Source organism: Triticum urartu, chromosome 5, assembly GCF_003073215.2.
Source record: "Triticum urartu cultivar G1812 chromosome 5, Tu2.1, whole genome shotgun sequence".
Taxonomy (NCBI): domain Eukaryota; kingdom Viridiplantae; phylum Streptophyta; class Magnoliopsida; order Poales; family Poaceae; genus Triticum; species Triticum urartu.
The window spans coordinates 28,171,676-28,187,861 of record NC_053026.1 but is presented as its reverse complement, the minus strand read 5'-3'; the positions used below and the strand labels follow the sequence as shown (position 1 = coordinate 28,187,861).

The 16,186-nt window shown below is 42.7% G+C and overlaps 2 protein-coding genes across 2 annotated transcripts; one reads left to right on the top strand and one right to left on the bottom strand.

Annotated features, from left to right (window-relative positions):
- Positions 1 to 3,228: 3,228 nt before the first annotated feature.
- Positions 3,229 to 4,916, top strand: LOC125506686 (F-box/FBD/LRR-repeat protein At3g26920-like). The gene is made up of 3 exons (XM_048671441.1): positions 3,229 to 4,194; positions 4,337 to 4,471; positions 4,584 to 4,916. The coding sequence occupies exons 1-3, from the start codon at positions 3,229 to 3,231 to the stop codon at positions 4,914 to 4,916; spliced, it is 1,434 nt and encodes a 477-aa protein (XP_048527398.1).
- A 1,792-nt stretch (positions 4,917 to 6,708) lies between these two features.
- Positions 6,709 to 10,302, bottom strand: LOC125555503 (actin cytoskeleton-regulatory complex protein pan1-like). Its single transcript, XM_048718437.1, has 4 exons — positions 9,029 to 10,302; positions 8,842 to 8,890; positions 8,080 to 8,720; positions 6,709 to 7,654 (listed from the first exon to the last, which is right to left on the bottom strand). Exons 3-4 carry the CDS (start codon positions 8,607 to 8,609, stop codon positions 7,360 to 7,362), a joined length of 825 nt encoding a protein of 274 aa, XP_048574394.1. The 5' UTR covers positions 8,610 to 8,720; positions 8,842 to 8,890; positions 9,029 to 10,302; the 3' UTR covers positions 6,709 to 7,359.
- Between the last annotated feature and the right edge of the window lie 5,884 nt (positions 10,303 to 16,186).

Here is a 16,186-nt window from a genome sequence, read left to right as displayed (position 1 = left end):
GGTGGCCGAGCTATTGACAACACCAACACCACCTGGGATGTAGATCGTGTCAACCAGGTTTTCATGCCAATGGATACAAAGATTATATTGGGTATTCCTCTCTGTACACGCAACACGGAGGACTTCTGGAGCTGGAATTTTGAGGGAAACGGTATTTTCTCGGTCAAGTCAGCATATCGTATGTTAGTGGAAACTAGAAGGCGGCGGGAGGCTTGGTTGGAAAACACTGCGGGCTCATCAACGACAATAGTAGAAGAAGAAACGTGGAAAACGTTATGGAGCACAAAGGTATCGGGGAAAGTGAATTATCCAAGAGATTAGAATTAGAGCTTCTTCTTTCGTCTGTAATTTTATGTTTGAGGGTCGTGCGGCTAATAGAGACGCACATAAACTTGCCAAGTTTTCACTTTCGTTAGGGCCAGGGCGTCACGTTTGGTTAGGCCAACCCCAGGTTCCGACTTGTATCCCACGCGTTGTGGACTTTGGTGATGAATAAATTGGTTTTCACCCCTCAAAAACATTTGCAGAGAAGGGAACTGACAATAAACGACACAGGTGTGGACTTACGGCTCGTGAGACACGGAGAGATGCTACTGAGGCCTAGGGTCAGACTTGTAGTACAACAAGAAGCCACAAGCTTTGTTGAGTGTCGTTGGCCGAGGGGCAGAGGCATGGCACTGCACAGCCATGTCATGTTCAGGCGGCAGGTTGAGGTATATAGAGGGATTACGGAAAAAGATCTACGAGCATTTAAATCCGAGCGATTCCAGGGATCAATCAAAGCGGCAAAACATTGTTGCTGATTGACCGTGCGTGATCATTGATCATCGAGCAGGCCTGGAGAGTCCAGCGTATGTTTAGTTTTTTTAGGCAGAGCGTATGCTAAGTTGTGAGGCCTATGTCTCATCCGTATCGATTCCTATTAGGAATCGCCTACGACCGAGCAAATCGGGCCGACCCATTAGTGCAATCGCCCGTGGGTAGCTGTAGGTTCGCTCTCTCCGCTCCGTTTTTTCTTTGTTATTTTTATTTTTCATTTTCTTTTGTTTTTTCATTCATTTTCTTTGATTTTTTTCCTTCATTATATTTTTTTCTCACTGGTTTTTTCTTTCTTTGTTTTAGCTTTTGTTTTATTTTGTTTCTTTCTTGTTTTTTTTGTATTGTTTGGTTTTTTAGCTTCTTTCTCAGTTTTAATTGGTCTTCTTTTTAAACACATGTCTACCTTTTCTCATTACACAATGTACCTTTTTAGCGCACATGTGAAACATTTATTTTGATACAGTTTGGGCATTTTTCAAATAATACATGGTGTACATTATTTAAAAATACATGTTTTGAACACTTATTTGAATACACGGTAATATTTTCCAAATACACATTGTATATTTTATTAATGATAATAAGCATTTAATCAAACTACGTGGAGTTTTCTAAATTTTAGAAATATTTTTAGAAAATCCACGGATATTTTTATTGGACACACGTGAATATTTTTTTTAAATGTCACCTACATTTTCCTAATGTGAATAAGCATTTTTTTAACCTATGGGAACATATTTTTACATTGGATAAACATTTTTTATATGTCACGAACATTTTTCTGAGTCTTTGGAATTTTTCTTTAAAGTGTCACATACATTTTTAATGTATGTAATATTTTTACATTGGATAAACATTTTTTATATGTCACGAACATTTTTCCGAGTCTTTGGAATTTTTCTTTGAAGTGTCACGTACATTTTTAATGTATGTAATATTTTTACATTATGCAAATAATTTATTATTACATTATATACACATATTGTTTTTGAATTAGCATATATTTTTTAAAGAAAGAATATTCCAGCTATTTTTTTCTTTTGAGAATTAATATTAGGGTCCCAGAAAAGGACATCCTTCCGCTGCAAGCCCGACCCATGTGCCACCACGCAGAAGCTTTTACTACTACCACTAAAATGTTCTACAATTGTACTAAAAAAATTTCTCAAAAAAAAACATATGTACTAAAATATAAGACATTTTTATAGTCCGAACTGTAAAAACGTGTTACATTTTGGTACGGACGGAATTGTAATCTAAGATAATATTCCCTAAAAAAAGGTAATCTAAGATAATCCACCGTGCTCAGAGCAAGAAAATGGTTGCCGAAGTCGTCCCTCTTCTTGATCTACCGTGCTCAGAGTACAGTACGTGTGTAGTGGTAGTGTTTTTTTCGAAAGTACACCAATAGCGTACCATATGTTTATAGAAGGGAGCAAAGACATTTACAAAAAGTGACACCCAAATGCGAACATTCAGGTATCCACACACCCACTCCAACACCAAACATAGAAAAAACTAGGCTATTCTCACGAAACATTGTAAACCTCCTACACCTCCCGCCACAAGTTTCCACTCTGCCAACTCATCTAGGATCCACCTCGCTGCTTCCCTAGGTCGCATTTGTTGGTTAACTCTGTTAAAAACCCTTGCGTTTCGTTGCTTCCACAAAGTCCAGATGGTCCCAATAAACAAAGTATCGAAACCCCTCTTCTCCGCCTTCTGGAAGCTGACCCTGACTCTCATCCACCAGTGAAAGGTGGGTTCCCCTGCCTCCTGATCTCCGATGTTGATATGAAGTGTGTCCCAAAGTGTGCACCAGACCTCCTTGGCATACGTACAGCTGGGTAGGATGTGATCAGTGTCATCCTGATCCTGCAGGCAGAAAAAGCACGGGGAAGGCTCGTCCTGCAGGCCGTGTCGCGCTCTTCGATCCGAAGTCCAAATCCTGTACTGCATGGCCAGCCACGTGAAAATCTTACACTTCAAAGGCGCCCAGCTCCTCCAAATGCCACTAGCCAAAGGTGGTCGTGGGGCAAATAGGCACCCGTGGTGGAGCAAGACCAAGCAAAACTGTCAGGCACATCCGGGTTCCTAGCCACCGAGGCCACCGCCTGACATAAATGCATGCACTGGAGTTGAGCCATGAAAGAGGCCTCGGGTTGACAGTCCAGAACCCATCTACCATCCGTCAAGCCCTCCTGCACCGTTCTGGACTTAATAGTTCTTCCACGCCGAGCAGTTAAGTGGAAATTAACTGCTTGAGTGCGGCGGCAAAGCCTTTTGAATTCCTGAACCACCGCCAGTGTGCACTCCGTGTTTATATACGGTTGCTCTGCCTAATCAAAGCCTTCTCCTTCACCGCTCTCACTGATGCGATCTTCCACACCACCAAAGAGACGCTAGAGGATGGAGGCCGGCGGTCCTAGTAGGAAGAAGCGGAAACCAGCAGCCGGGGTCGAGACCGCCGACGAGGCCCCGGCGCCGGCGGAGACGGAAGCGCCCGATCCCGGAGTGGGCGAAGAGGATGATGGACTCGTCGACCGCATCAGCAGCCTCCCCGACGGCGTCCTCGGCGACATCATCTCCCTCCTCCCCACCGACGAAGGCGCCCGCACCCAGATCCTCGCCACCAAGTGGCGCCACCTCTGGCTCTCCGCCCCACTCAACCTCGACTGCACTCACCTGCTACACCGTTACCGTAATCATGCCGACCGTGCTGCTGGTGTCGTATCACGCATCCTTTCTTCCCACTCGGGTCCCGGTCGTCGCCTCCGCGTGGACAACCTACACCACTTCGACCTCGGAGCCGTCGATGACTGGCTCCGGTCCGGCGCTCTCGACAACCTACAGGAGCTCGAGCTTGGATACTATCCAACGGTGGCACTTCTGCCGTCCTTCACCTTCCGCTTCGCACCCACCCTGCGCGTTGCCACCCTCAAAATGTGCAACCTCCCCGACGGTATCATCCAAGGGCTTCACTTTCCCCTGCTCAAGCAGCTCGGGCTTCATTATGTCAGCATTTCGGAGTGCTCGCTGCACAGCTTGATTGCCAGTTGCCGGGCTCTCGAGTGCTTGCTTATATTACACAGCACTGGCTTCGGCTGCCTTCGGATCAACTCCCTTACCCTTAGGAGCATTGGTGTTGATAATAACAATAGTGATTACCGAATTCCTGTCCATTTCAAGGAACTCATCATCGAGAATGCCCCTTGCCTTGAGAAGCTGCTCCATCTTCATGTCGGCGCTGGTTTGCATCTGTCTGTGGTTTCAGCGCCTCAACTGGAGACAATAGGCTACCTTTCTGATGGTTACTACCAGAAGGTCAATCAGGATTATCTCTGCAAATTCGAGTTTGGCTCCACAATTATTCAGGTATTACCATTTTGAGGCATTTCAATTTCAATTTGTTTGTTGAAAAATTATTTAATTATCACTTGATTTGCGAATGGGCTCCTGCAAAAGAACAAAAGACATTGTAAACTGGCTAATATGTTGCCTTTCATGCTTGCTAAAGGGATTGCGCGTTGATAAGCTGGCAATGGTCCGCGCAGTCAAGACTTTAGCTGTCCAACTGAGAATACTAAGTTTGGATACGGTTATTCAGTTGATGGCATGTTTTCCATGCTTGGAGAAATTGTACATTCGAACTGCGGTGATGATTCTTCATTCATTGAATGTTCAAACACTTTTGATCTTCTTTCTCTTCTCAGATGATTGGTTTACTTATTTCTATATGTTATTTTTAGTTTCGTGTGCCAGAGCCAAAGCCAAGCAATATGTGGCGTCGCAAACACCGGGATCTGACCAGATGTCCTGATATCCGTCTGAAGACAATAGTGTTGGATTCCTATCGTGGCATCAAGTCTGAAGTTAACTTTGTGACATTCTTTGTATTGAATGCGAGAGTGCTAGAGCTGGTGAAGCTTGGGGGTTGCTCCGGCAATAAGGAATTCTTGGCAGAACAACGTAGGAAGCTTCAGCTGGACGAAAGGGCTTCAAAAGGGGCTCGGATTCATTTTACAACTCGTAGTTGTGTCCGTTATATTCTGGATCATGTCCGTGATTTGGATGTAATTGATCCATTCTTACTGTAGTGTCAAAAATGCTTGCGACGTGTCTGTTTGCTCCAGCCTTGACTAGTTGTGGTGTTTGTAGTTTCTGTAGTACTATCCTGGAAACTTATTAAAGAACCTATCTGTGTTGTTTGGTTGATATACTATGTGAGAACTCTTGCCTATCAGCCTATCCAATTTAGTGTTTTGATTAGTTGTGTTTTTTGTAGTTTCTTAAGTTTATAAAATCCTGGAACCTTGTGACACCACATGAGCTACTCCCTCCGTTCCAAATTACTCGTCGTAGAAATGGATATATCTAGAACTAAAATACATCTAGATACATCCATATCTGCGACAAATAATTCGGAACAGAGGGAGTATTTATGATGTACTTACTACTTACCGCCTTACTGAAGTACTGGTCCTACTTCTCTTCAAGGGGCTTCACTTCCAGAGGCAGATTTGGAGGAGGTTTGCACAAGGCTAGTGGCAGTTGGTGAAGTGATTGAAAGGGTCATTCTTTGGATCTAAGATTATTCGATCATTGCTGAAAGCTAAGCCTAGGTACCAGTTGCGCATTGTGTCAGCAGATTCAGCAGAAGTAGTATCTGTAGCTGCCAGTTCTTGGCAATAGTCATAGGAAAAACCAGTGGAAAAAAAAGTTACCCTTCAATCTAGCTTTGACAAGACTGTTAGAACTTAGAACTCCCGCTTATTATAACCCTACCTTTGGCAAGCGTCCATTTCTATGGACGAATTATTTGGAACAAGTAAAAGAATTATTTACGAGGACATAATGCTGAAATGAAAGAACAAAACACAAAACTGGACATGACTTAGTACAAGATTCAGTACAAAGTACTATTTCTACAAGATTCAGTACATAGTATTTAATATAAATGGTTTGGGCCGGCTAATGCCTGCTGTAGTTCACCTAAAAATACTTTGTAACTGTGAACAAATTTATATAGAAAAGCTAGCAATGTCTACAATACAAGTCAATATCATTATATCCATCACTAAATATATTTTCATACTATATTTATTTATATTAAAATGTTGATATTTTTTATAAATTTGATCACAATTTACAAGGTTTAACTTAAGGAAAAACTGTCATTCACTATGTTTAACAATAGAGAGAGTACACCTATTCTCCTCAATCTACAAAAACTTCCGTTCACCGGTATGGCTGTTCTTTTTCCATCTGAAGTCCATCTGCTGACCAAGGTGCATTGTCCAAGCTGCTATTTCCTCGGAGGCTTCCCGAGTGAATTTTGCCTGATGTGGGAATTTTGTTGGCGGCTCAGTGTGATGTGAGTGCTGGGCATGGAAAAAGTCATTCCAGAGATTTCCTGCTTTGTGGTACAAAAATGCTATGACAATGCAGTGTGGGCATCTCATGTTCTGGTCAATGTTTCTTTTGTGCCTACTGTTGTGTTTTGCTATGTGCCCAGGTTAATGGCATCTTTGTGTTCCCCAGCAATTATGTCCTGGTTGCTGAACTAAAAATTTCAGAACACTGAGAAATTTCAAATGCAAATGTAACAAGATGGCAAGATTTCACATTTCGGAGGCCCTGATGTTAGCAAGGCCACTAACCCTGATTGTGATATTCTATTTTAGTCTTATTATATTCCTACATGCTAATCAATGAAGTGTTTTAGGTGCAGATTAGTATTGATTGGTCCAGCTTCCTTTTTCATTTTATCTTACTTGATTGTGAGATGTTAATTTTCTGTAGTTGCTGGTGACAACATGACATTCATAATTAGGTCCTTACATATCTTCATTTTATTTATATTAGAAAAATAAAAGCAATATGAAAAGATAGCACCTACACACCTTAATTTTATTTATATCACAGTAACAAAAACAATATAAAAATGTAACACCTACAATTAGTAAACTAAAAGCATCTACGCATCCTCACAATTACTATAACCAAATAGTATAAATTGCCTCCATGATAAAACAAATATCCCAATCAAAAACTACTCCCTCCGGTCCTTTTTAGTTCGCATATAAGATTTGCCTGAAGTCAAGCATCGTAAAGTTTGACCAACTTTATAGAAAAAAACATCAACATTCACAATGTGAAATCAATTCCGGTAGATACGTCATGACTTAATGTATTGTACAACTTTAGCATGGTAGATATTAATATTTTTTCATACAAATATGGTCAAACTTTGTGAAGTTTGACTTCAGACAATTTTTATATGCGAAGTAAAAAGGACCGGAGGGAGTACAAAATTAACATCTTCTCTACAAGTAGTGTATGTATCTAAGATAATCTACTGTACCCAGAGCAAGTAATTGGTTGCCAATGTCCCTCTCATCTCCAGTTCCTGATCTGATTTACAATTTCGGATTGCAAATCAGTATAAGGCCTTCTACTGATTTGAGCATCTATGAAATACTGAGTCATCTAGGGAAAGAACCAAGGTGATTCGGATTGAGATCACCTGTTGAATACTCCTTAGCAACAGAATGGACAGCAAGAACAGCAGGGAAACATTTTTGTCGCTGGCGGTGGCTCCACCGGTGCTGGAGCCGGTTCCGCTACCGGGGCTTCTTCAGGTTTAGGTGCTTCCATTACAGCTTTCGGTGATTCCATTGCGGCTTTCGGTGATTCCATTGCCGCTTTCGGTGATTCGTTCTTCTCATCATGCGGCTCTGGCTCTGGTGCATGACTCAGTTGCGCTGTGCTTTGTCGGGCAAGATCTGGTTGGGTGTCCTTCGAGCACCCACTGGCTTTCTCATCGCCTGCCAATCTGAAGACACTGTAAATCAGACCGCGATTTGGGAAAATGCGCCCAGAAGTCATTCACTGGGATTGGATATTTCACCAAGTGAAAGAAATATCATACACTTAACTCTTCTTGTGTCTGGGGGTACTCTAATTATTACCGTTAGCTTATTTAAGCAACAATGGGAGCTAACAAAATTCAAACATTTTAACTTTTTAAGACTAAAGTTCTTGATATGAGATCATTTTTTGCCTAAGTGAAAGATTGCGCAGAAAACAATTTTGTAATTAAGTTGTTCATTGAGATATCTACTTATATCTTCACAGGCAGTTAGCTATTTAAGGAGATAAAAAGAGTGTCATTGTACGGTGATAACTGAAAAGTCGAGAAAGAACTTCATACTGAAAAAAGTTAGCTAATAGAGGGTGCATGTTATAAAGAGGCCATACATCAGATATGCAAAGTTGGTTGCGCTTCCTTCAGAACGATGAGATATGCTATCTATGTGATCCGCGTCTCCTCCCCCCTTCACAGTCGAGTTGTCTTCCCCGGTTGCCTTGGGTGACACTGCCCCCTTTATGGGGCTGGACCCTGGGCTCTGCTTCGACAACTGTTGCAATGGCGCCAAATGCTCGTTGGGGTTGCCCATCTCACCCGACTTGCCATACAAGACCTTATGGTCCTTGGAGAAGCTCGTGTTCCCGACGTTGATGCTGAAGAGAGCCTCGTTCGAAGTGACGCTCCAGTCGGTTTGCAATGTTGACGTCCTTGCGAAGACTGACGAGGGGATCCTTTTCGGGTCTGGGGATCCGTCGAGGTTTGGTCCGGCCAGGGAGAATTGGGTATTGAGGACCGGTCCCTCGATCTGGAAGAAATCATCGTCTTCGTCCAGGTGCTCCGATGAGGAGGAGGATGAGCCGGCCACTTTCTTCTCCTTAGCATCCTTGGGTGCAGGGTTGGCATTTGTACCAGTGCTCATCTGTGCACTATTGTCGTTCCGTGTTAATGTGCCATCATCTGGTGTCAAGATTCAAGTGGATTTGTCGAGGTCTTGCTGTGGTAACACTGCATGGGCATGTGTATGTAGTTCCTGATGAATGGAAAACAAATTCAAAACTTAGCCTCTAATTAAGACATAATTATTTGTGCTACCTCCGTACATATGTGAACAAAACTACAGACAGGAAAAGGTACCAGGAACAAGGCTTTACCACATTATTCAATCAGAGCATTTCATTATTTCCTTTCCCAGGTCAATTTCTGTACGAATCAAAGGACGGGTCTCAAATATCAATACTACTGCACATTTCACAAATAAAAAACAAAGCAGAAGAACGATGTGGAATGTATGGCAATACAGAAAGAACAATCAAAGAATTAATATAGTGACAGGCTTACCTCTTTCACCTTTGCAAACAAATGTCTTCTGTTCCTTCGATTGATTTTCTTGGGATGCGGGGCGTGGAAGATAACAACAGCAAAGAGAGGTTACTAAACTCAAGAAAGAATCGCCTCAGACAGAGACAGGGATGGGTGGAGGAGCAAATGGAACTGGCTAGGAGCAAGTGTGGGTGTAACAGTTGGTTTGTTTGCGGAATAACTTCACCCACTCATTCCCATTGCAGGACTTGACCACTCATCAAGTGTGAAGAAGAATGCCGGAGGATGGGCCAACATTACACTATAATTAGCCAATCAGTTCAGAGTTTCACGCTGATGCATGCAGACGTCTCGAGAATCTAAATTAAGCATGCATTGCAGTGCCGAGGATCTGATCCGACAAGACCGGAGAGTGGGGAAGGACGACAGGCAAGCCACACCACCTCCGCTTGTTCCGAATAAATCATGCAGCTCAACCCTCTCGCCACTGTCATCGGAGCACATAGCCGTGGCTCATTCTGCAGGATAACTGGCGTATCAGCTACTGACGAAGCAGGCATGCAGAGGCACATGCATGGTCATGGCGTCCCTTGAGGCCAGGTGTTCATGCCTACTTCAGCATTGGATCTTGTGGCTTTGTTCTTCCCTACCTGACCAACTTCATGATTTACCTCGCTCGCATACGAAGCAGGCTGACGTGATCTCATCGGACAGCACTCCCTGACACCCCATCTCTCCAAACAAGGTGCATGCCTCGCCGGTCTCCCCAGCCTGCGTCCTGTCCGGCGCAATCTCACTGAAGAACAGCCAAGAGTCCCGCAGCGACCCTGTTGACACATAGGAATGCAGGAGCGTGTTACACATGATCATCTGCCGCACATACCCCAGGTTGACAAGCACTCCATCGGCGGGCAGCACGTGCTCGGCGGCCTGTGCCCTCGCGCACGCCTTTGAGCACGAACGGAAGCGTGAACATGTTGGGTAGGATTCCGCGCCGGAAGATGTCCCGGTGTAGACAGAGCGCCTCTTGGGGTCAACTGCTATTGGAGCACGCCCGGATAGGGCTTTTGTGCATGAACCTGTCCGGGTCAGGAATCTGTCGAGCAGGTGACGGGCGCGGAAGAGTCAGCCGTGTCCAGCAGCACCTGAGAACGCGCAGTAGGAAGGGCAAGCTGGGAGGCGAGAGGGGCCAGGCCGGATGAGCCGTGGGCGAGGAGATGGGCGTGGAGCCGGTCGAGGTGCCGGATGGAGCGGCAATGGCGGAGGAGCTCAACGACATGGCGGGAGGCGAGCATCCAAAGCATTAGGCGCGCGGCGTCCGTCCATCAACTTCCCTCCAAATCATGAGCACTATGGGCCGTGTTCAACCAAAAGTGAGCCTTATGGACCGTAAACTAATAGATGGGCCGTAATTGCACGCTAGAACGTCTATGCCACTAAACATTTTCTGAGCTGTGAAGGGAAGCAAGAACAGTAGGTTCTGTTAAGGGGACCTCCTATGCGCCGCATTCTGCGGCGAATAAGGAGCGCGACGCGCACAGGAGCCATGTCGCTGGGCCGGCCCACTAGGACACCGCCAATAATTAACAGTAGTAAAAATCGCCGAACGACTGATACATACGCATACACTCATCCTTATAAACGCCTCTGAAAGACTGAGCCGGCATATTATCTTGAAATTTACGAAGTCACTGTAGGCACCTCGCCGTCAACGGGAACATCTCCTCTCACTGAATGTGCATCGCCGAAAATCCTGAAATAAATCTAGGAATAAATGCGAGCACCAGGATTTGAACCCTGATGGGCTGGGATACCATAGTCCCTTTAACCATCCAACCACAGATTGGTTCGCGATGCCGCCAGGATTCACGTGACGTCACTCTGCTCCAGAGCGCTGAGTAAATGGCCACATGCGAAGAAAATTGCATCGCAAACTTACTTAGCAACTTACCTTTGCAGGATATTCCCAGTTGGATGTTATTTTCTGTACATGTACAGTAGCATATATATTTTTGAAAATTTGAACACATCTTGAAAACACACGAAAGATTTTTTGACGAAATGTGAACAAAATTTGAAATTCCAAAATAGTCTTTGAAAAAACAGAACAAAATTTGGAATTTCAAACAGATTTTGACAAAAATAAGAACAGAGTTTGTGAAGGTGTTATTTTTACTTTCGAACAATTTTAAAAAATATTTGAGCACATTTTTTAATTTTTATTTTTTAACAAAAGGAATTAATTTTGAAATCCGAACGTATTTCAAAAGAATTAACAAAAATTGACGTTCCAAACATTTTAAGTCAAAAAAACAGAATGTTCTACGAAACACAAACTTTTTCCAAATTTCTGAACAATTTTTCTAAAAACTGTTTTTCAAAAGGACTGTGATAACTGTCAATCGTGTGGTAGATTGCAAAAAGTACCACACCATCCCTTCTCTTCGATCCACCACGTCCCGAAAGAACCCCCTCCTTCGATCCGAATTTTGGCTCTGCACATTTCAAACAGATTTTGACAAAAATAAGAACAGAGTTTGTGAAGGTGTTATTTTTACTTTCGAACAATTTTAAAAAATATTTGAGCACATTTTTTAATTTTTATTTTTTAACAAAAGGAATTAATTTTGAAATCTGAACATATTTCAAAAGAATTAACAAAAATTGACGTTCCAAACATTTTAAGTCAAAAAAACAGAATGTTCTACGAAACACAAACTTTTTCCAAATTTCTGAACAATTTTTCTAAAAACTGTTTTTCAAAAGGACTGTGATAACTGTCAATCGTGTGGTAGATTGCAAAAAGTACCACACCATCCCTTCTCTTCGATCCACCACGTCCCGAAAGAACCCCCTCCTTCGATCCGAATTTTGGCTCTGCACATGAGGTTGCAGGCTCTCCCCAGTTTGCTGGGCTGCTGCACACGCACAATCAGCGGTTAAAAAATAGGCCTGTGATAACTGTCAATCGTGTGGTAGATTGCAAAAAGTACCACACCATCCCTTCTCTTCGATCCACCACGTCCCGAAAGAACCCCCTCCTTCGATCCGAATTTTGGCTCTGCACATGAGGTTGCAGGCTCTCCCCAGTTTGCTGGGCTGCTGCACACGCACAATCAGCGGTTAAAAAATAGGCCTGTGATAACTGTCAATCGTGTGGTAGATTGCAAAAAGTACCACACCATCCCTTCTCTTCGATCCACCACGTCCCGAAAGAACCCCCTCCTTCGATCCGAATTTTGGCTCTGCACATGAGGTTGCAGGCTCTCCCCAGTTTGCTGGGCTGCTGCACACGCACAATCAGCGGTTAAAAAATAGGCCTGACAAGGGGATCGAACCCACACCCGCTCATACTAAATGTAACCACAACAACCACCTAGGCTAGCTCCCTTTGCTGATTCTAATAAACTTACATCCTAGTTGAATCTTCTTGAAATGAGATTGCACAAAAAAAACAATCATTAACTGAAAAATCCAAAACGGCAGCCTCACTTTCCGGGTTTAAGACTATGCACCCTAGTTTTATCATTTTTACTGCATGTTTCACACCTGTTCACAGAAATGATCATCCCATACCCTTCTTTCAGATGCATATTACCACAGTGTTTTCGCGTAAGTTATCAACTATGTGGGTCGTATATTACCATGCTATTTACATAGAAATTATTGAGGGGTATTTTTTTAACAACTTTTTTCTCCCCTGGTCAAATTTAAGGCGGTATCGTACACAAGTGATCAGATATGTGTTCATATTTTACCGTGCTATTTTCACATAAGTTACCAAGGGTATTGTTTTTTTTAATAATTTTCCCTTTAGTCAAATTTGGGTATTGGCTTTTAATAATTTTCCCTTTGGTTAAATTTAACATGGTGTTTGTAAGTAATTTATCGGGTATGCGGTTCATTTATTATCGTGTTATTTTCACATAAATTACCGGGGGTATATTTCGTTTTCCAATAACCTTTTTCCCCCTTGGTCGAAGTTACCACAGTGGTTATACGTACATTATGGGGTATGTAGTTCATACATTATGGTGTTATTTTTCACATAAGTTATTAGTAGTATGTTTTTCAACAACTTGTTCCCCTCCTTGGACAGAGTTATTGTGGTGCGTAAGTTATCAAGTATGAGGTTCGTATGTTATCATGTTATTTTTATACAAGTTATCAGGATATTTTTTTCAAAAACTTTTTTCAACAAAAAAAATTACTTTTGTATGTTTCTCCTCGGGTCAAAAGTTAGCGCGGTGTTCTGAACTTAAGTTATCACGCCTAAGATGCCTATATTACCATGCTATTTACACATCAGTTACAGGGGATGTTTTTCAACAATATTGCTCCACCGAGTGTCAAACTTACCGTGTTTTTTATACCTAAGTTATCATGCCCGCATTACGTAAATTATCATGTTGTTTACACTGAAGGTACGGGAGGCAAAAAAAAGGTTTCCCAATCTTCTCCCCATGCACTAGACACTGAAGTTATCATGTCTGTGGTGTGTTAAATTACAATGCTATTTAGGAAGGAGTTATCGGTGTATGTTTCAAATATTTTTTCCCCGAGTTGAAGTTAATAGGGCACGGGATATTTTAACTTACCAGCCATGCGGTGCGAAATTAGCGTGCTATTTTCGCGGGAATTACCGGGGTATGTTCCAGCACCCGGTCAAAAGTTACAGGCCCAGGTGACTTAGCAGCCCCTCAGGCCATCATGTAGAAAAACTCCTTGCAATAAGTTCTTTGATAATCACTAGGGTGGAATGAGTTATCTACGGGTCGATTCCATAAGTTTTTGATTCACTAACTCCACCAATGTACAACTACATGGATTGATGAATCTCAGCACAAGCATGATGTAGCTGACCTGGTTAGTGCGGTTAGAGTTTCCCATTGACCAGGCTAGGTCCTCGGTCGATGCACCATGTCAGCACCACGAAGGACATGCCGGATGCGACCACACCCTGAATTTAGGTAAAATCAATCAAAGCCGATCAGTGGCAAGCCATGTTGTGCATACTGTAGCAGCAATTCAGAAGCACGATGGTTGGTTGGTTTCTTATGGAGTAGAGGAAAGTGAGGATCTGGAACCTGCTGGAGATGATCCAGCCGGTGAGGCTGCGCTACACGCCGAGGCCGACGGCAGCGGCCTGGAGGAAGCTGAAGGCCACACCTATGTAGAAGGTGAGCACCATGGCGCCGTCGAGCTAGACGAGCGGGCTGGCGAGCTTGGTGGCGCCGATGGCTGCCCTGAGGTTGAGTGACTCGGAGTGGGTGACTACGACGAGCACGAAGGAACATTGGGGGATGGCCATCCGGCAGCTGGAGAAGCCCCTGTTCATGAGGCTCCCTGTCGTCTGATAAGATAAAGAGAAATGTGGTTTATCTGGTTGAAACAATACAAGTTATCGGCCGAAACAAATACAAGTTATTGGGCTAACACATCATAAATTATCATGCTAAAATGAAGTTACCATGCAAAAAATAGAATGAGTTAAACATGCTGACAAGTGTGAAACATGGTGACACTTCATAGTTATCAAGTTGGCATATTAAGTTACCAGGATCAGTTTGCATAATTAATCAGGTTGAAAGTAAAGCAGACCAAATTAAATATGCTGGCACAGTATAATTTATCAGGCTCAATTTGCATAATTAATTGGTTTGAAAGTAAAAAAAATGTTGAAAGCAGATCGCAAATATGTTGACATGGTATAATTTATCAGGCTAAAACAATGTGAACTATCAGTTAGAAATTGTTCAAGTTACCATGTTGAAAAAATAGAATGAGTTAAATAGGCTAACAAAGTGGTTCTTATCATGCTGACACACTAGAATTTATTTCAGGCCGACATACTATAAATTATCAGGTTCAAGCTGCATAAGTCATCAAGTCGAAGTAAAACATAAGTGTTGAAACTAGTTAGAGTTAAATATTTTGATACATCACAAGTTATCAGGCTGACATATTATAAGTTTATAACTTAACTTATCAGCTCAAGTTGCTTAAGTTATTTGGTTAAAGTAAAAAAACAAGTATTCAAAGTGGTTCGAGTTAAAATGCTGGCATGATATAATTTATCAAGCTAAATCAATATGAATTATCAGGTAGAAACAATTGAAGTTACTATGCTGAAAAATAAAATGAGTTAAACAGGTTAGCAAAGTGAGTGTTGTCAAGCTGACACGCTAGAAGTGACCAAGCTGACATAGTGTAAGTTACCGAGATGCATAAGGTTCAGACATTAGACTTCCTCTGAACAAAAAACTCCTCATGCCAAGTGGTCCCAAGGCCAAGAACAGAAGGAAACTTAAGTACCTGAATGGTTAGATCAAGATCAATGGCGCCATGTTTGTGCTGCTCTCGGAAGGTCTCGAAGCCCTTTCACGATATGTAGTTGAACCTGTGCATGTCGATATCGATCCCAAAGTAGTTCAATCCCTACATCATAATAAGTAGACATATGCACATGTTTCAATCAGGATTAGGGTGCGTCACGAAATATATGAATTTCGGCATGTTGGTGGAGATGTAAGGAAGCATGAATGGTCAGTATAGCTTGTAGAATTTGTGCTGGGGTATAGACAACACACTTCTGGTTGTAGGTCTGCACAAGCCTCCCATCGGCTGCACTAAGCTGCAGGTCTTGGGGTTCACAATGTCCGCAGAATTTTCAGCCTCTCTATGTAGGGCACGTTGTTGTCCATCGGGAACCGCTTGATCTTCTCCATCTCCTAATTAATAACACTCTAAATAACTAATTACTTACCAGAAACTTGTTTGAGGCACTGAAAATGTTTAGCTTATGAAATGTAATCAATTTGGCTCACCTTGATGATGTCCTTAAGCTGAGGATAAATTTCCGTGTCGAAGCAATCAGATATCTTGACCAGGATTATGCTTTCACTGTCGTTCTCGCCAAACATGGTAGTATAATAGGTAGGAAATTGTACAGATCAGCTAACTTGGTAAGTTTCAGATCTAACAAATCAATACTGCTTGGATAAGTAGTTCGTAATGTTCGCAACTCCCATGGGTAAACATAATCCATACAGAACAAGGTGAGCAGTGTGGACAAATGTTAGATGAAACAGAGCTTTCATATGGCCGAGGGGACTGACTGACCACACACCGAATCAGTTCGGCAGAGCCTTGCCGGCACGGTGACCATGATACGTC

What these genes read in the sequence shown, in the direction of transcription:
- LOC125506686 (XM_048671441.1), top strand. Translation starts at nt 3,229, where the DNA reads ATGGAGGCCGGCGGTCCTAGTAGGAAGAAGCGGAAACCAGCAGCCGGG. An exon ending in TTGGCTCCACAATTATTCAG is followed by an intron (nt 4,195 to 4,336) that starts GTATTACCATTT and finishes TGCTTGCTAAAG; the next exon opens with GGATTGCGCGTTGATAAGCT. An exon ending in AGAAATTGTACATTCGAACT is followed by an intron (nt 4,472 to 4,583) that starts GCGGTGATGATT and finishes CGTGTGCCAGAG; the next exon opens with CCAAAGCCAAGCAATATGTG.
- LOC125555503 (XM_048718437.1), bottom strand. Translation starts at nt 8,609, where the DNA reads ATGAGCACTGGTACAAATGCCAACCCTGCACCCAAGGATGCTAAGGAG. An exon ending in ACCAACTTTGCATATCTGAT is followed by an intron (nt 7,655 to 8,079) that starts GTATGGCCTCTT and finishes CAGTGTCTTCAG; the next exon opens with ATTGGCAGGCGATGAGAAAG.